The sequence below is a fragment of the Poecilia mexicana genome, unplaced genomic scaffold (assembly GCF_051168715.1).
Source record: "Poecilia mexicana isolate PSO_F unplaced genomic scaffold, ASM5116871v1 scaffold_19, whole genome shotgun sequence".
Taxonomy (NCBI): domain Eukaryota; kingdom Metazoa; phylum Chordata; class Actinopteri; order Cyprinodontiformes; family Poeciliidae; genus Poecilia; species Poecilia mexicana.
In genome coordinates this window covers 11836303-11855733 of record NW_028263388.1, presented here as the reverse complement: position 1 = coordinate 11855733, position 19431 = coordinate 11836303, and the positions used below count along the sequence as shown (strand labels likewise).

Below are 19431 nucleotides of genomic sequence, written 5' to 3'. Positions count from 1 at the left end.
ACTGTCTAGACAACTACATTTTAAATCCTTTTGCCTGGGAATAATTTCCAGGAAAGCGTAATTTCAACCACTGACTAAGATGTGTTTGTGCGCTGTAGGAAGCAGACATTGAACATCGAACCCAGGCTCTCAAGAAAGAAGGTTTCTGGTCAACGAAGCGCCTCTCCCGTCTGCCGGAGCCGCAGCGGACCAAAGTTCACTGGGATTACCTCTGTGAGGAGATGCAGTGGCTCTCTGCTGACTTCGCTCAGGAGAGACGGTGGAAGAGAGGTGTGGCCAGAAAGGTAAGCATCGGTCCAAAACAGAACTACAATTTTAGTACGATAACGTTTTAGTACGATAAATGAACAGTGACGCATCTCTGACGTACACGTTAAACATTTTAGACACGTTCTGCTGATGTATCGCTAGGTGGTGCGAATGGTGATGCGACATCATGAGGAGCTGAGGCAAAAGGAGGAGAAAGCCAAGCGAGACGAGCACGCCAAAATCAGAAGAGTGGCCGCTTCCATCGCCAAGGAAGTCCGGGCGTTCTGGAGCAACGTTGAGAAGGTCAAAAACATCCTTGCTGCATTTCAAACTTAAACATCAGCTCAGTTAGTCAGAAGCATAGCTGTCATGACTGATTCAGTGGCAACATTTAATTTAGCATATTGACACCTTCCTGAAATAGTCACCCAAATAATTTTTTGCCCAAAAATCATCACTCCTTTACTGTCAAAATATGTTCTAGGCAAAATATGACAATATCCTATGAGAATGTGTACATCTTTATACATTTCTTGGCTCTGTTCTTCTCATATCTGATATATTTTTAATTTTAAAACAAAAGTTCCCTCAAGATATTTTACTGCCAGCAATTTTGCTCAGTTCAGTTCAGCAGTGATCAAACTCTGGAAAAAAACAACTGCCTACGGTCTGGGTCGATCCGATATAAATTATTCCAGATAAACCAAATACAGATCAGAACCACTAAATGCAGTTAATCCAGACTAATTATAATCCAGTTGCAGCTGTTATATTGTTCAAATCTTTTGTCATTATATTGAGTATATTTAAGACAAAAATAATTTTGTGATTTGTTTACTAACAAGCTGCATACAGACAATTTTACAGTAATTGTTTTGTTCTGTTGTCTTGCCACTTACTAGTTTTCCGATCTAGTTCTTAGTTGAGCCTTTCTGTAAAAGATAAAACATAATTTTTATCTTTTTATTTGAAAGAAAATCATTTTAAATCTGACAGAGGTTGATTTTTGTGCTTCAAGGTGGTACAGTTCAAACAGCAGTCGAGACTGGAGGAAAAGCGCAAGAAGGCTTTGGACCTTCAGCTCGACTTCATCGTTGGCCAGACTGAGAAATACTCTGACCTCCTCAGCAAGTCGCTGGCGAGGCCGGTGGACACCGACGTATCGCCGCAGAAATCTCTGCCACCTCCCGTCGACGAAGACGGTAGGCTGTCCCTTTGTCAACACGGGCAAAGAGCGCTTTTAGAGCCGACTCATTGGATCAGACAGGGGTGTTGTCATAGCAACACGCCATTGGCAGGTTTATTCAGGGACACAAAAAGTGTTTCATAGAAACAAAAAGCTGTTCACACTGCCAAGGTCGCTGCAACTTTGAGTTATGTAGTAATGTGACTAATGCCGAGTGGCCGCCATCAGACCTGATTCGGGCTCGTCGGACCTGCCCGACTTCTTCTTCTTCTCCTCCGGGTTATCAATGGCATCTGATTGCAGAACGTCAGAGAGTATACGTTTCCACTGCAGTGAGTTAATGGCTTCCTAAAAGCATTCTTTGTCTTTAAAACACAAGGCAAAAACGAAGCGCTTTATGGACGCTTTTCCATAAAGAACACCCAGAACGGGTGATTTAGAGTGCATCAGTGCTGGATCTGCTGCAGTTCTGTTCAGATCTACTGAGGCGTGATGCTTCTCCCCGGTGAACTTCTTTACGTTGTTGAGGCTGCTGCGCTGGTCAAACCACAAACGGTGAAACAAGCAAGGAAGTGCATTTCATTTGCGTTAAAACAACTTCTCTGAATGTTACACATATTTGTGCAACATATTTGTCCATTTGAATCTTACAGACCCTTTCAATACATTATATTACAGGAAAGCCCATTTATTTCAGGAACTTTATCACCATGTGAAGCACTTAATTGCACACAGACAGGTGTTTGAGAGCCTTTATTTCTATTTATGATGATTTTCTGCTTACAGTTAATGAAAACATAACATCTTAAATTAGAATACTACATCAGACCAATAAAAAAACATTTTTAATACAGAAATGTGGGCATACCTGCTTACAGGTGTGTTGATTCTCTAAAGGGACTTTTAATCTGACAAATAAGCCTCATTGGAACATATAGTTTATGGCAGTGGTTCCCAAACTTTTTCTCCTGGGCCCCCCCAGTAGTTTCCAAACTATTTCTGGGCCCCACCCTATGGCTTTCAAATAGCTGTCTGGTTGAACGATGTGTGTGAGCGAAGGGGGTGGGAGGTGGATTCTTAGAGACTCCCTGTTATACTCAGCCCCGGCTCCAGACGAACAAGGGGGGAGGAATCAACTTTTTGGGGGGCAAAATGAATCGTAGCTGAACATAGACAACAACACCAGTAGCCTACAAGCTACTTGTTAACAAGCTTAAGGTGTTGCATTGATATTAGCTAGTCATCTTTTAGCTAACTTTACCTGCATCCAATAGCTTTACTCAACTCAGTCGGTTAGTTTGGGAGGAAAACTGTGAAAGGTTCTTTGCCATTTGCTGGTTTGGTGCCATGATTCTAACACACCTGCGTAGCTCCGCACAGCAGCAGCAGGTCTCCTTCGCAGGTGTAAATCCAGGGCGAGCGTCGTAGCGCTCATGTTGAGTTTAAAGGCGGCTTGGAAAAACAGGTTACAACATGTTAACAATGGATTAAACAGTTTTAACTGCTGATAAAAGTGACAGAGGACACAAATATGGGAAGTGTGGAAGCCCCTACTTTTACAGGTGGGATGGGGGGGGGAGGTTGGCTTCCCGCGCCTCCCCTGCAATGGCACAGCGCCCCCCTTAGGGGGCGCGCCCCACAGTTTGGGGACCTCTGATTTATGGAATGCCAGTGTAGATTATAATCACTGTGTAGATTATCACTTTGTTTGTCCAGGTGTGTATTTTTACTACTGTTCTTTGTTAAAACTTGGATTTTCCTATGAAGTTGGTTTTTAGTGGCTAAAATTTCTTGTCTACATAAAAAAATGGTGGGCATTTTGAAAATGTCATGTTGCAGCTACAAACCTCTTATTATTAGGATTTTATGTGACAGACAAGAACACCACAGGAAGTAAAAGGAACACAATAAATGTTCTTTGTTTGTTTTTAAGAAATAAAAATCTTAAAATTATGCCCCTCATTTGCATGCAACCCCATTAACTTCAGGGTTTCTGTAGGATCATAAAAATGGTAATTTTCCAACTTTCCCACAAATATGCAGGTTATCAATGGCAGTTAAGTCCTGAAGTGGCCTCACTGTTGTTTTTTTATTTGGTCAGGAAATTTAAATAATAAAATTTGTTACCCGATCCATAGTTGGCTTCTTAATCATTAAAGTTTGTATGTTTAATGAGGCTTTGGAGGGGAAAAAATTGTTTATTAATTGGTCAAAACACATTTAGTGTAATGAAGCTTACTGCATATTTAGTAAAAGTCATTAAACAAAGATGTAAAAAAAAAAAAGAAAAGAAACCCCTACAAAATATTCAGTTATATTTAACTTATCTAAATTAGAACAAGTTATTAATATTAGTATTTTCATGCAATTTCTTCAGGTACTCTTGATTTTGCAATAAAACAAGTTCTCTTTTTTTAACTTCTCCTTCTATAGACAGAGACTTTGAGCCTCCTTGTGAAGAGGAGGATGATGAAGAGACCATAGAGGTGGAGGAGCAGCAAGAAGGCAACGACGCGGCGAGCCATCAGAGGGAGATCGAGCTCCTAAAGGAGGAGAGCCTGCTGCCCCTGGACCAGCTGCTCAGCACGCTCAAACTGCCTCCCCCACAGGTAGCCCAGGCAAACGGCTCTGGAAACGCTTTCACAGAGCAACGAGCAGACATTAAGTCTATTTTAAACGTTTATCATTTGTTTTTGTTTTTTTTGTTTTTTATATTTTGAGGAAAAAGTTAATTTCTGCTTTAGGTTAGCTTATTAAGCTGGTTTATGAGGACCTCAGAATGACATCTGCCAAGTCACCTTGAGTCAGAGCACCGGTACTGAGGGTTTAGTCTGGAATTTGTTTCAATTTAAAGAAATCATGCACTTGAAAGTGGGTTACTTTTCTTCTCGTAGTTCAAGTTTATTGCATATCTTGATTCAAAGTGTATAGATTAATGAATATTTCCAAACGCTAAGCTTGCTGGGATATTGTTTGTTTTTGTTTTTGTTTTGTTTTTTCAATCCAAGCCTCATTGAAATCCTAAGTGATAAAAAGGTTCTGTTACAAGTCTGGATTTTACTGATGAAGGAAAACGGCATATGCTGGCCGAGGTGTAAGTGTGAAGTTTTATTTGCTTTGGTAGCTGTTTGCTCCTGTTGTAAAATGTCTTATTTCAGCTGCACAACACTTCCACAGCAGGGCGCCTAATGATCACTCAATTAGATTGTGCTCTGAGAGTTACAAAGCGTGCAGTGGAGCTCTTGCAAGTTGGAAGTTTTAGTGTCTGCACAAGAAATTGAGCTCTGTATATTTGCATGTTTATTCTCCTCCTTTCACATCATAACTGTGAAGCTCATAAAGAGCTTTATAGCTGAAATAACCAAAAGACAATCCCAATCCCAATAAGAGGCAACCAGATATTCCTCTGTCTTCAGACGGGCTCGATCAGATCATGAGTTGGGAGCATCAGACTTCAAGTGGGAGTCGAAGTGCGAGTGCCTTGGTCGCTTGACTTGAACGGTTGATAAATGAAATAATGTAGATGCTGAAAAATGCAACTTTAAAAGTTTGAATGATGTTAAATTAAATGAATGTACAGTTAGATTCAATATTATTCATACTCCTGATTGACTAAAAGTTAAAAGTAATTTTACCAACATGTTTCTTTTGATTTGAGGTAATTTTAACGATTTGTTAAAAGATTAGGGTGATGGCATAGAGGCCTTCCAATTTGAAAGACCTGATTTTTATCACCATTTTTCTGTAACATCACCATCTTTCATAGCAGTTTCACAAACTGTCATAACTATGAGCTAAACTTTAGCTAGTAACAACCAGTCACACTCTCTCCCAACAGCATGCTTTAGAAAGCTTCTTCAAGGGCATTATGATGATGATGATGGCTTCAAAAATTCAAGCAAAGTTGTTTCAGTATGAAAACAGGCAGCTTTAGTCTAATGCAAGATTTTCAAATAAGAGCCAACCAAGAACAAGCTTCTTGTTTGGATGAAAGGGCAGTGAGCCTAACTGTTAGAAAAACCTTTTCAAGTCATGTTTGATGCCTTTTGACGATCTTTTGCTAAAGCATGTGAGCCCCTTCCTCTCTCCATTTGGAGCTCCATCTGACTGAGCATGAATTTCTGAGACGAATATGTTGGGTTAACGACGCCTTTGTTCTGTCTAGGTTTTATTATACAAACAGCCCTGAACGTATTGAAGTGTAATAGACATGCTCATAAACCCCTTAGGATTACAGCTCTTAAGTTTTACAACATTAAACTTTACTACAACTGTGAGTGTGAGGTATGACTTTTTAAATTGCTCAGTTTAACCACATAGCAGCTGCAGCTGAATATACAGGAAGTTTGTGCCAGTTTTTTTTTTTTTTTGCTAAGTAATCACCACATCTTTGGAAAACTTAGGAATCTGGCTCAGAGGAAGAATGCTCAAACGAATCTTCTTTATCAGCGGAGGAGGATGAAGATGGAGAGTTCACTGCCAATGAGGAGGACGGTAAGATTAATTTAAGATGGTGCAAGACTGCAACCACTTTTTGTGTATTTTCTACACTTTAAGACTTTAGATGAGGGATAATACCAAAGCTTTTCTGTAGAAACAAACAAATAAATAATAATGATGTTTCACCTCCTGTTTTCAGCTGAGGATGAAGAAGACACCATAGCAGCTCAGGAGAAAGTAGAAGGAAACGTCAACCATGCTGAAGAACTTGATGACCTGGCCAAAGAAGGTAGGTTTTTTTTTTTCCCTCCTCCATACTTTTCCAGCAATTTAGCCTGTTTTACAGCTGATAGTTTTTTTTTTTTTATCAATTACCTTCATCGTGACCTAGATAACTCTTCCTAGCTGCTTCATGTGGTGTTTGCATTGAAATTACTTACAATTTTAGTGTTTTGCAAATGGATCCATATTTTTTTTTCTTTTACATTTTGTGATAAATATTGAGAGCTGTGTGTTTTTATCTTTAACTATGCAATATGTTTGTGTTTATCACACAAAATCCCAATCAATGCATTTGTAATCTTAACAAATTGAGAGAAGGCTTAAGGAAAAATAAAATTTCTTTTGCAAGGAACTTTATTTCAGGTCTCATTGTGTAGAAGAACGAATAACTCCAACCTGACTTGTTTCTGGTTCTCTTCCAGGCGACATGAGTCTGGAAGAGCTTCTGGAGAAGTACAAAGGAGCGTACGCTTCTGACTTTGAGGCTCCTTCTGCTTCTGCCTCCAAAGCCAGCTCTGATTCGGAGGTGTCTGGGGACGAGGAGGTGGAGAATGAGGAAGATGAGAGTGATGTGGAAAGCAACACGTCATCTTCCGGTATCAGCACTCCCTGAGAATCAGGAATTATTTATTAGCTTTTCTTCTTCTTTTTTATTTATTTATTTATTTTTACTAATTTGAAAGTTTTAAAAACTTTCTGTCATTAATTTCTTGCATCTTTCTGATGCACTTCTTTCAGACTCCCCTGGAGACAGCGCAGATGACGACTCGGAGAAAGATGTAGAAGAGAGTGACGAAGAGGAGGAGGAGGATGAGTTTGGAGATGAAGGGATGGAGCTTTTGCTGAAGGAGGGAGACCACAGCCCGCCTTCCTCCAGCTCGCGTCCAAAGAAAGAGATCAGCCACATTGCTGCGACGGCGGAGAGCCTGCAGCCCAAAGGCTACACTCTGGCTACAACCAAGGTCGGTTGCTGTAACATCCACTACTCCGTCTTCTAATCTAGAGATGCACCAATCATCATTTCTGTAGGTCGATTCCAAAGTCTCCTTTAAGACCTAAAATAGAAGAAAAAATAAAAACAGTATTCACTGTAATTCGTTTTTCATGCCTTTTGGCTGCAGGCGGTATTTAATTACGCTTGTGTAACATTTCACAAGCGTAATTCACTGAACGGTTTAGCACCACGATACCTTAAAGATCTGTTATTGCTATACCAACCGTCTAGACCCCCTCAGATCTTCTGGTTCTAGTCTGCTCTGCATCCCCAGAACCAGAACCAAACGAGGAGAAGCAGCATTCAGTTTCTATGCATCACAGATTTGGAACAAACTTCCAGAAAACTGTAAAACAGCTGAAACACTGGGTGCCTATAAATCTCAACTTAAAACCCACCTGTTTAGAGTTGCTTATGGCTAAATTAGGGTTAGAGGGTGGGTTTTGATGTCTTCGATGTTTTTAATGTTTTTATCTTTAGTTTTTATGTCTTTGATGTTTTTAATGTTTTTACCTTTACTTTTCATCTAGTTATTAACTTCTTTTTATTTCTCTTTCCCACCGTCTATGTAAAGCCCCCCGGAAAATGTCCCAGTTCAACGAATCTATATCTAGGGGTGTGAGAATCCTTGTTAAATGACGTTTAACTAAAGTCCCAGAGGGTTAGAGCCCCAGTTAAACGACATTTAACTGAAGTCCTAAAGGGGTGCAGGTTTTAATGTTTTTATCTTTTTTAATCTTTTTCAAAATGTCTTTCTCTTTCTCATGGTGTTTTTGTTTTAATTATGTAAAGCACTTTGAAATGTCTTGCTGCTGAAATGTGCTATACAAAAAAAATTGGATTGATTGATTGATTTCCAAATCCACAATATTCTTCAAGTTGAAAGCCTTAAAGCGTAAATATGTAGCTTTACTACATAAATCCTTCCTATTATCTGCTTATAGTCATATTCTCTCTTGAAGCCCAATGAACCGCAGACATGTTGTAGAAAGTACATTATTTTTAAATAATAGTTCTTCCTTAGACTATGTTTTTAAACCTGTCAGTATTACCAGTCAGGGCTGGATAATCTGAAAACGGTCCGATTCTGGTCACCGGTCTGTTTTTCTGTGCATCTTCGTTCTAACCCTGTTCACATCTGGATCATTGCTTTCTCATATTTTTCCCTTCTAAAGGTAAAGACCCCCATCCCATTCCTCCTTCATGGAACACTGCGGGAATACCAACACATCGGACTGGACTGGTTGGTCACCATGTACGAGAAGAAGCTCAATGGGATTCTGGCTGATGAAATGGGCCTGGGGAAAACCATCCAGACCATCGCTCTGTTAGCCCACCTGGCCTGTGAAAAAGGTAACAGCCAGTATTTATTTATTCTTCAAGCCTGTTTTTAAAATCCCTCTCCATGTACACGTGCTTTCCGTTAACCAGTGTTTTTTTTCTTCTTCTTTAGGGAACTGGGGTCCCCACCTCATCATTGTCCCCACCAGTGTGATGCTGAACTGGGAGATGGAGCTGAAGCGCTGGTGTCCAGGGTTTAAGATCCTCACCTACTTTGGAAGCCAGAAGGAGAGGAAGCTGAAGAGACAGGTGATGTTTCTCTGCTTTATTGGGTTTGTCTGCAGCTTTTTTTCTTTTATTGGGCGTGTGGTGGCATCATGTATGACGTGGGGCTGAAATATTGAGAGCATGAAGCAGAATTGTAGCCCAGGTTACACCCTTATAATACCACAAGGCAGTTTTGTAGTTTAGGGAGACTGAATACATATTCTCACCATAGATCTTTGAAAACCACACATTCAATTTTTTAGCCGCTTTTACTCATATTTATCCTTAAATCTGCCATAACAAAAAGGGACAACTGTTCAGAGTTATTTTTTTTTATTTTTTTTTTTAGAACCTTGCCAGTGAAAAATGAGAACAGCTCACTTTTTATTCTCCACTTCTTTTCACAGGGCTGGACGAAACCCAACGCTTTCCACGTCTGCATCACGTCGTACAAGCTGGTGCTGCAAGATCATCAGGCCTTCAGGCGAAAGTCCTGGCGCTATCTGATCCTCGACGAGGCTCAGAACATCAAGAACTTTAAGTCCCAGCGTTGGCAGAGTCTGCTGAACTTCAACAGGTCTGTAGAGCCTGTCGAACCTCGCTTGGTGTGTCTGAAATATTTCACCTCTTATTATCGCTATCATAAAAGAGCGCTACTCTATCAGATCTGTTATTGTTCTAAACATTAAATGGCTGCAGTTATTGTAATGAGCCAGTCTCTGGTAGTCCCACTCTTTTGTCTATAAGGTGACAGTTGTGAATCGACTCTTTTACTGCAGTTTTTTAATTGCAAGAGTAATACTATTGAGTCAAAACTGCTGACGTTCTGGTGTTTTATTTTTCTGTTCTTCCTGGTAATATGATATTTTTATGGCTCATTTCATGAGTATTTCCAAAATCCAGGCATGTTGTGATCTGCAGAGAGACATCAGAGCCTTTTGCGTCCCGTCACACTGCGATCCGTCCTGACTCTTAATCATCAGCTGAAAGTTGAGCTGGACTGCTCAGGTTGAAGTTCATTTGTCACAGGTTTCTATCCGTGTTTGACGCTGCCCTCTGGTGGCTTAAAATGAATAGAAGCAAAATGTAAACTTGGAGCGTAACAGGTTAGATTAAAGCAAAGCTTTTCTACATGAGACGAACGAGTTGATAAAGTTGTGCGCCGCTGCTTTGATTCATTAGCTTTGATTCATCGAGTTTATATGAATTGAAATCACTTACAAATAGAAAATATTGAAGGAATGTCTTGATTTATTACATGTAGAAGAAATAATCAATATTTTGGATTTTTTTTTTTGTTTTAATTCATTGTCAAACTGACTATCATTGTTGTCATTATCATTCAAATTAAACATTTGTGTCTTATAATAGATGGAATATTTTTGTCATAGCTTTAGTGGATGAAATGAATAATGCAACTGTTGACCTTTTTACTGTGGGAATGCTGAACCAACTCTATCCGGGCTGCAAAGATGTGGAAAAAATAATTATTTTCCGCTAATTTTCATTATGAGACGTTTGGCTGGAGGCCTGCCAATGTGCATTATGTCACTGGAGAATCGACTGCAAAGACATATGAAGCAGAAGGAAAAGTTAGATTCAGGCTGCTGGACCATATTCCAGCTAAAATTACCAAAAGAGAGGAGATTTTTTGTTGTTGTTCAGTAAACCAGAGATGTACCACTGTGGATTTTCCTGAATTTCTTTTTTTTTTTTTTTTGAGGTCTGACCTGCTGATTCAGCTATTTTTTTTTTCTTCCAAAGGTCCATAACACACAAAAGTAAAAATACATGAATCAGAATTTGTGCTATTGATAAAAAAATTGTAACCATTTTTGACCACTTTCTATAAACTGTAATGTAAGATGTAAGAACTTTGAAAATGTATATTTTCTTTTCCAAGCTTCCAGAATTAGGATTAAGAGTAGTTTCTTTTAAGCGCTGTTAATTACTGGAATTATTTTAATGTAACGTGTAAAGAAAATGTCTAATTTCTAAACAAATCGCACAAGTGAGATTTCCAAAGGGCCGTCAGCATTTCTTGTTACATGACAGACAGAGGTTGAAAGGTCAAAAGGTTAGAACAGATCTACTTTGCTGTACATTGTTCAGCCTTCCTATTATCTGCTGAAAGTATTGCTCTCCCCTGGAGTCTGAAATTAGGGGATTTTGAGTTACCGACTGCCCAGACTTGCTCACTTTAACCGTCTTCATGTTTGCTGGCTGAGTTTTTATCCTGACCTCGCTTCTACCCATCTCTCCATCGCAGCCACCGCCGGCTGCTGCTGACAGGAACTCCCCTGCAGAACAGCCTGATGGAGCTCTGGTCGCTCATGCACTTCCTCATGCCTCACGTCTTCCAGTCCCACCGGGAGTTCAAGGAGTGGTTCTCCAACCCGCTGACGGGAATGATTGAGGGCAGCCAGGAGTACAACGAAGGCCTAGTCAAGAGGCTTCACAAGGTGCTGAGGCCGTTCCTGCTCAGGAGGATCAAGGCCGACGTCGAGAAGCAGATGCCGAAGAAATACGAGCACGTGGTTCGCTGCCGCCTCTCCAAACGGCAGAGGTTTCTCTACGACGACTTCATGGCACAGGCCTCGTGAGTTCCTGAAGGATCAGAAAAATATTTAATGTCTTAAAATACTCACGCCGCTTGAACTTTTTTCACAGGTTTCATGTGACACACTAATGCAAAGTAGTGCTTAATTTTAGATTCACACGATCTCGGCTCTGACTAGTTGTCCTCCTGGAAAATGAACCTCCAGCTTTCTCTCTCTCTGTGATCCACAGGACGCGGGAAACACTGGCCAGCGGTCACTTCATGTCCGTCATCAACATCCTCATGCAGCTCCGCAAAGTCTGCAACCACCCCAACTTGTTTGACCCTCGACCCATCCAGTCGCCCTTCATCACGCAGCCCATCGTCTTCCGCACTGCCTCCCTGGTGCAGGAAGCTCTGGAGGTTTCTCCTCTGAAGGTTAGCATGGATTGATGCTCAACAAAACTTTTATTTGCTGCTCAAATGAGCTGTGAAAGGATGGCAAAAAAAAAAAAAAAACATTTCTGTTTTAACTTTCCAGCGCTGCGACCTTTCTGCATTTGATCTTGTCGGTTTGGAGCACCATGTCACCCGTTACCAGGCGGACATCTTCCTGCCGCGCCACAGAGTCAGCCGCCAGCTTATACAGGAGATTACAGAGTCCCCTGAACCACCACCGAGACCCAAACCGGTCCGCATGAAGGTCAACAGGTACATGCCGCAGCCAAGATTATTATTATTATTTTTAGACAAATGCAGAATAGGAGAGATATGCAAGTTATGTTTGAACATGGAAGAGAAACAGAACTGTGAACAAACCAGGGGTTTATTGAGGAAAAGTATCCAGTAGCTCTTCAAAGAAAGATACTAAACTTGGCCAGTTCATTAGATGGATTTATTAATAAACATATTTTATTATATTTTGCCGCCAGGCATCTTATAAATAATGACGGTGATGGCATGAATAATTGATATCCGGTATTTTCTCTGTTTTCTGACATGGTGAGTCAGAAACATTTTAAAGTCCTTCCACTGGCTCAGAAAACAACTTTAAAAACATTTCTGTTAGTCTATAAATTACTGAACAACTTGGCACCAAAATACATAAAGGATTTTTTGTTGCATCAACCCTTCAGATCACTCGGGTCTCCTTGTTTTTGAAATGTGCTACACAAATAAACTCATTAAACTTTTTAGAGAGAGCTTTCAGAGGCAGACCTTCATGAAGTTTGTTCTGAGCAGTGTTAATTTTGACAACACATTTTAGCTTAAAATAAAATATGGTCTTAATCACAATCTGGTCTTTTGTCGTCATTTTCTTATCGACTAAATCTCTCTAAACCTTCTGCTGACTGCCTGTTAACGAGTGTTTTTCTGAATGATCGTTGTGATGTTACTTTAGGATGTTCCAGCCGCCTCCTAAAGGAGATAATCGACCCGTTCTGCTGATGAACAAACCCACCTGCTCCGTTCCACCTGCAGCCCAGACCCCCAAACCTTCTCCCGTCTCTGAAGCCGCTCCGGCTCCTGTTCCTCCTCCTGCTCCTGTTGTTCAGCAAGGTCAATGCAAAGAAAAGAAAAACATAAAAATAAATAAATAAGTCTTCGTAAATCTTGTTAGTTTATTTTTAAATTCGCATGCTCACAGTTTCTTATCCGCATCTTCCAGTGATGTGTTCAGTGGCACCTACAGCTCCGCCTCGCCCTCTGATTCATCCCGCTCCTCAAACCGCAGTGAGATCCAGCGCCCCGAAGCCGATACTGACCGTACGGCCTCCCGGTGCGCCCAGTGCAGCCGGTATACCGGCCCATCCCAGTCCGGCTCCCAGCAGCATCATGCCGCAGAGGGTTTTACTCAGCCCCGATATGCAAGCAAGGCTGCCATGTGAGTGCGTTAACTTTAGGGGAAGTGCTTGAGGGTTTATCTCTCTCTTTAAAACTCACATTTATTATCAGCTGGTAAAAATAAAACATTGATTTCAGTGCAGCAGCTGAAATCTCTGCTTTCAACTAAAAGAATAAGCTAACATTAGTCTTGTTTTTCTTACCCAGCCGGTGAGGTGGTGAGCATCGCACAGCTGGCCTCGTTGGCAGGACGACCCGTGTCGTCGAGCCAGGGCAGCAAACCCGTCACCTTCCAGCTTCAAGGCAACAAACTGACCCTGTCTGGAGCGCAGATCCACCAGGTCCCAGCAGCCGGCCCACGCCCAGTTCAAGGTTGTCATTTACACAACTACACAGTTTAAATGACGTCATGGAGGATCTCGATCTGCAGTAGTTAAACCTGGTGTGAGAGCAGATTTAGTGTTTGCTACGAATGATGGAAACATCTATCAGGCGTTTAAAATTAGATTAATCGAGATCCTTGGATCAAACTGACACTAAACCATGTGTAAAAACTGACTTATTTAAATAATTCATTTCACTCGTATGAAGAATCGGTTTACGCACTAAGCTGTACGCTGCACTAAAAAAAAAAAAAAAGTAAGAATTATACATTTTTAGGGTATGTATTAGAAAAACAAACTAAAAGTCTGATAGTTTGCTAAAAATTATAGGGAGAAATATGCTTAATATTGCTTCATTACGTCAACCTGTTAATGGATTGACTCATCTGACATGGGAGAAATTAAAGATGAGAAAACAAAAAAGGTTAAACCATCTTCCCCAAACCCACCATGATGGTGATGGACCTCCCTCAGTCATGTCTTTATCTGGACATTGGTAGGTTTCTGCTGCACCGGATTCATCTGCAGATTTCCTCCAGATGTTCAGAAATGTTGACCTCCATGTTTATTCTTATGGAGATTAATTGCGTCTAGTGACAGAAACCAGCTGGTAGAAGCTTCATATGATCAGAAAACATTACTGTTATGAGAGACTAGCATAATGTTATGAGAAAGATGCTGTATTTTGGCTAAAGTTGGGTTTTAATTTGTCTAAATAACAAAAATTAGCTGGACAGTTAATTGAGCAAAAGAGAACAGAGTCTTGAAAATGTCAAAGTTGAAAATCTTTTCATGCTGCACATAGAAAAGATAAAAACCTTTTCAATGTTTGTACTTTAATGTCAGAAATAGCTTATTTTAAAGTTAGTCTTGAACAGTCTGAACTTCTAAAGTGTAAACTGTGTAGCAGCCCAGGGGTTTGATTTTGTCTCATTTGGATTTTTCCCTCCCGTTTCCTCTCCAGGTAACGTGATGCACCTGGTGTCCAGTGGTGTGCAGCATCACCTCATCAGTCAGCCTGCACAGCTCACTGTCCAGACCACAACCGCCACACACGCCGCAAACACACCTGTCGCCAATCCCGCCGCAAACAAGCTGCCGCACAATGCCTCACCCCAAGGTATTTCACCTTTGACCTCCTGTTAATTTAACCCAAGGCATAGAAGTTGGTCCTGAAGTTGGGAATTCTCCCCGTTTCATTTCAGTTCCCTCCACCATGGTGAGCAGCCCTGGCGTCGTGAAGATTGTTGTGCGCCAGGCAGCAGGCAAGGAGGGTGGGCCCGTGCCCACACTGGCAGTTGCCCCTTCCCCACGTCTTGCTCCCCAGGCTCCGCCCCCTTCCCTGCACCCTCACACCAACACCGCCCCTGTCCGGAGCACGGCTCTCCTCCAGATTGCCCCACGCGCCCCCGGGCCCGGTCCCGGCCCCGCTACGGCTCACTACACTATAGCCCCTCTCAGACCTCCGAGCTCCACCCCAAACCAGCCCCAACCCCCCCGGCCAGTCCTCAAGGTAGTGCAGCCGCCCCCCTGCAGCATAGAGCAGCCAGGTGAGACAACATGCTAAGAGGATCTGTTTTCCTGAGCTGCTGCAAACTTCCCTGGATCCACATTTCCTGCAGGTGTTCCCTTCCCAGCAAGCCTGGTGCAGTTTTGTACTTAATCCGTCAGCCTGCCTTGTTTGATGTTGCCAGAACAGTGAGCAGGTTGCTTGCAGGCCCTTAAAATGCCTGAATTTCAAATTAAATGTTTTCAACATTTGGAAACGGCTTATGTATAAAGTCCTTGAAAGTACTTGATAGTCAAACTGCACAATTTGAGCAATGATGGAGCGAATCGTTCGATGTAACGATTGGCTTAGTCTTAATTTATAAAACGTTATTTAAGTTATATATTTAAAGATAATAAAAAGACAGACACATTTTTTTCTGTCAAATCAGACTAAACTTTTGTTGTTTAGGTTCACCAGAATCATTTCTATCTGCTAAATCCCAGAAAACTTAAACTGATTTTTTTTTTTTTTTAACTTTCTTTGTGCAGGAAGGTAATTAACCTTAACACCATTTGTTTGCGTTGTTTTAGTGTAATGAATATTAATTATTCCTAATGGCCCAATGACTTGAAATAAAATGTTGGCTTATATTTTATAGATTAAACATTGTCAGTGAAACTAGAGGATTTTTCAGGTGCATAAGGTGTGAGAGGAATACGTTTCAAAACATAACATTTTGATTTATTTTAGTTTGCCTAGAATACTATTACAAGATTAATAGTAGCAGTAATAAATTGATATCATGTAATGGTGAATTAAGACTTGTTTTTTTTAGTTCATTTGTGTTGTTTTAAAACACTGTCTGTTGCTGGAAAAGTTTGAAAACTTCCCCTGAAAATGCTCTAAAAGTTCTTGAATTTTACTGCTGGAAAATCATACGAATCCAAAGATGTGTGACGTTCCAAAGATGCACAAAAGTAGAGTTTGTATTTTCTAGGTTATTAGCCATATGTTAAGTGTTTCTCTGCCTTCTTCTCCATCCTATCCTTAGCTCCAACTGTGGTTGCTGCCACGCCTTCTGTGGCCAAGCCCTCAGCAGCACCTCGAGACAGCAGCAGCAGCCAACCACCGGTAAAGTTGAAGCCCAGTGGGAGTGCGAAGACCAACCCCCCACACAGGAGGGCACCCCACCCGCCTCTACGCTCTCCTTTCCATGTGGTGAGCGGCTTTTATATCTTTAAATTCAATCTTACTCCAGAACTACAATCTGATGCCCTGTAGATTGTCTTTGTTTCTAGTCTCAATTTCTGCAAAAAATAAAGCATGCATGTGAAAGAAATACCTCCTGATGGCATGTGGGCTTCCTGTGGGCGCATCTCATTTTGGTCATTCTGCTCTATGATGTTTTTTTTTTTTTGTGACATTCCTGCTCACAATCATCTGACTTTCTGTGGTTTAACAGTCATGGTTGGCTGATGAGATGAAACGGCAGCGAGACAGTCGGCTCGACTTCATCTTCCAAGTCAATGAGCGCCACTGCAGGGCGATGCCGGTGTTTGGCCGCGAGGTTTTAGACTTTCTGACGTTCCTCCCCGGCCCTCATCCGTCGCCGGCGGCTCTGAAGGCGGAGGGGGAGTGGAGCCGCTCGGGCCACAGCAGCTGTCTGCTCGCGCAGCAGCAGGACTGCTGGTTCCAGAGCCCTGTGTTAAGAGAAGCCATCCACACCCCCGATCAAAGGGTGGAGCACCTCAGCCATATAATCGACAGGTAGACATTAACAGACGCATATAAAGCTAATACAGTAGGGAGATTTGTTTAATGCTTTCTTTTTTTCTCTTCGTTTAGGTTTGTGTTTGTGATCCCTCCTGTGGAGGCTCCTCTGATCTCCATGCACTGCTGCCATCCTCCTCCATCTCTGAGCCACAAGCAGGCGGTGTTCTCCTCCACGCTGGCGGGTCAGGTCGCTCCATTAACACGCAGCCTCCACCGCATCCATTGCAACATGAGGACTCAGTTTCCTGACCTGAGGCTCATACAGTACGACTGCGGTGAGTTCCAGAAGGAGTGCTTTCCGTAAAGAGTGGGGGAGAGGCGAGTCTGAAAGCCATCTGAATCATTGGACTTTGCAGCAGTTTTCCACATATTGTATATCTAAATCATTGCAGGATTTTTATTTGTGGAGACAGATAAACAATATGTTGAAATATGTTAGTCAGAGTCCAAGAATCAAATCAACCTGCTTTCTTTTCAAATGTTTATTGCTGCTCTGACTTGTCTATATAAGTTCATGTAGCACATTTCCACCACTTTTGCTTTACAAGCTAAAATCCAAATAAAATAAATAAAAACTATAACAATGACGTTGCTATTAGACAAAAACAGCTGTAAAAACAAAAATCTTTAGGAGTAAAAGAATGTCTTTAGTAGGGATAAATCTACGCCATAGAGGTCCTTCTAACTTTTCTTTTTAGATGAATCTTTTTAATAGAATTTTTTCAGTATTTAATTAATTAATATTAAATAACATTTTTCTGATCCCTAGAATTAAATGATAGAGTACTGTTCAGTATCATTTCTGTAGACAAAACAATTTACCAGTCTTAACAGATCTAAAAAGTGTTCAAAGCACTTGAGGTCTACATAAATGCAGCTGGCTTTTCTTTGTAGCATAGTGAGTTCACACAGTATGTAAATTGTATTTATATAGCACCTTTCTCTGTAGTAAAAAACAGTAAAAGCATCATAAACATTATAACATGGCAGGCCAAAAATGTTTGTTTACAAACAAAAAAGGTCTTAAGTTCCTTCTTAAAAGCACCAATAGGATATTTTACCTCATGGGCAAACAGTCGCCCATTCATCTTTCATATTATGTTCAGGATCACACCTGGGTCCAAACAGCACTTCGGTATTCTCCTAGGTTCTGTTTTCTCTAACGTGTGTCCTCTGCATGCAGGTAAGCTTCAGACTCTGCACACTCTGCTGCGAAAGCTGAAGTCTGGAGGCCACCGAGTGCTGATCTTCACTCAGATGACGCGCATGTTGGACGTCCTGGAGCAGTTCCTCAACTACCACGGACACATCTACCTCCGTCTGGACGGCAGCACCCGTGTGGAGCAGAGACAGGTTTGGCAAATGTTTCCATTTAAACTCCTGCTAATGACTGAAATATTATTCTGAAAAGAAGACTGAGTGACATTGAAACGCTAAACAGTTCTTAGAAGCACTTTCATTAGCCGTTTTTAAATCTGCTACACGAGTAAATGTGGCATTTTGACATGTCTGATTCTCACCGTTTCTCACGCCTTCTTCTGCAGGCCCTCATGGAGCGCTTCAACGCAGACCGACGCATCTTCTGCTTCATTTTGTCAACCCGCAGCGGGGGCGTTGGGGTCAATCTGACCGGGGCTGATACTGTGGTTTTCTACGACAGCGACTGGAATCCCACCATGGACGCTCAGGCGCAAGACCGCTGCCACAGAATCGGCCAGACCCGAGACGTCCACATCTACAGGTGATGCATTTAATTACATCTGTTTGTCCACAAAAAGCCTGACTTAAAAAAAAAAAATGGCACTGATAATTTCAGTTTTAAATCATATTTGTCCTGTGCGATTCAACTGCCAAACACATTCATGTTAATGTTAGCCAAATTGTTTTTTCCAACAGTTTTCATTTTTCTGCTTTTTCAGACTAATCAGTGAGCGAACGGTCGAGGAAAACATTTTAAAGAAAGCCAACCAGAAGAGGATGCTGGGAGATATGGCGATCGAGGGAGGAAACTTCACTACTGCCTTCTTCAAAGAGGTACCAACATCCATCCATGTTTGAGAAGGTGTCGATGAAAAATGAAAGTCTTTAATCAGCTAAATGATTCCTTTCGTTCAGCAAACCATCAGGGAGCTGTTTGACGTCAACGATGGGGAGAAGAGGGAGGTGGCTGTGGAGCTGTCCGTCCCTCAGGCTGAGGAAGAGGAGGGCGTCAACAAACAGAGCACCACCATCCTGGAACAGGTGAGCTTTTATCCCATCATCTCCCAGAAATACCTTAGGTCCTCATCTTGTTGCTGCTCGACTCATCCCGTTGCTTTACGATCGGTCCAGGCGCTGTGCCGAGCCGAGGATGAGGAGGACATCGTGGCGGCTTCGCAGGCCAAAGCGGAGCAGGTGGCTGAGCTGGCAGAGTTCAACGAGAACATCCCGCTGGACGACGGAGGGGAGCAGGAGGAAGTGGAGGAGCTGTCCAAAGCCGAACAGGAAATCGCTGCTCTAGTGGAACAGGTAACTGATGAAGTGATTCTGGGTTTCCAGATGTTGATCCGGTTCTGCTTGGCTGTCCGCTCACATCTCTCCTGCATGTCTGCAGCTCACTCCCATTGAACGCTACGCCATGAACTTTCTGGAAGCTTCTTTGGAAGACGTCTGCAAGGAGGAGCTGAAGCAAGCAGAAGTAACTTCTCACTCTAAATTCTC

The 19431-nt window shown here is 41.8% G+C and overlaps 1 protein-coding gene across 2 annotated transcripts in view; it reads left to right on the top strand.

Annotated features, from left to right (window-relative positions):
* Nucleotides 1–19431, top strand: part of srcap (Snf2-related CREBBP activator protein) — a 41307-nt gene that overhangs the window by 13475 nt on the left and 8401 nt on the right. For both annotated transcript variants that reach the window (XM_014983961.2, XM_014983960.2), the window contains 28 exons: nucleotides 99–284; nucleotides 412–552; nucleotides 1268–1451; nucleotides 3869–4044; nucleotides 5839–5929; nucleotides 6075–6164; nucleotides 6580–6753; nucleotides 6896–7119; nucleotides 8327–8504; nucleotides 8605–8741; nucleotides 9107–9276; nucleotides 10969–11298; nucleotides 11490–11676; nucleotides 11780–11949; nucleotides 12641–12798; nucleotides 12908–13123; nucleotides 13291–13455; nucleotides 14431–14586; nucleotides 14672–15016; nucleotides 16010–16176; nucleotides 16421–16725; nucleotides 16804–17006; nucleotides 17915–18084; nucleotides 18276–18472; nucleotides 18651–18765; nucleotides 18847–18972; nucleotides 19063–19239; nucleotides 19325–19408. In XM_014983961.2, coding sequence (XP_014839447.2) covers nucleotides 99–284; nucleotides 412–552; nucleotides 1268–1451; nucleotides 3869–4044; nucleotides 5839–5929; nucleotides 6075–6164; nucleotides 6580–6753; nucleotides 6896–7119; nucleotides 8327–8504; nucleotides 8605–8741; nucleotides 9107–9276; nucleotides 10969–11298; nucleotides 11490–11676; nucleotides 11780–11949; nucleotides 12641–12798; nucleotides 12908–13123; nucleotides 13291–13455; nucleotides 14431–14586; nucleotides 14672–15016; nucleotides 16010–16176; nucleotides 16421–16725; nucleotides 16804–17006; nucleotides 17915–18084; nucleotides 18276–18472; nucleotides 18651–18765; nucleotides 18847–18972; nucleotides 19063–19239; nucleotides 19325–19408 — 5022 coding nt within the window. The remainder of the gene's footprint in view (nucleotides 1–98; nucleotides 285–411; nucleotides 553–1267; nucleotides 1452–3868; nucleotides 4045–5838; nucleotides 5930–6074; nucleotides 6165–6579; nucleotides 6754–6895; nucleotides 7120–8326; nucleotides 8505–8604; nucleotides 8742–9106; nucleotides 9277–10968; nucleotides 11299–11489; nucleotides 11677–11779; nucleotides 11950–12640; nucleotides 12799–12907; nucleotides 13124–13290; nucleotides 13456–14430; nucleotides 14587–14671; nucleotides 15017–16009; nucleotides 16177–16420; nucleotides 16726–16803; nucleotides 17007–17914; nucleotides 18085–18275; nucleotides 18473–18650; nucleotides 18766–18846; nucleotides 18973–19062; nucleotides 19240–19324; nucleotides 19409–19431) is intronic.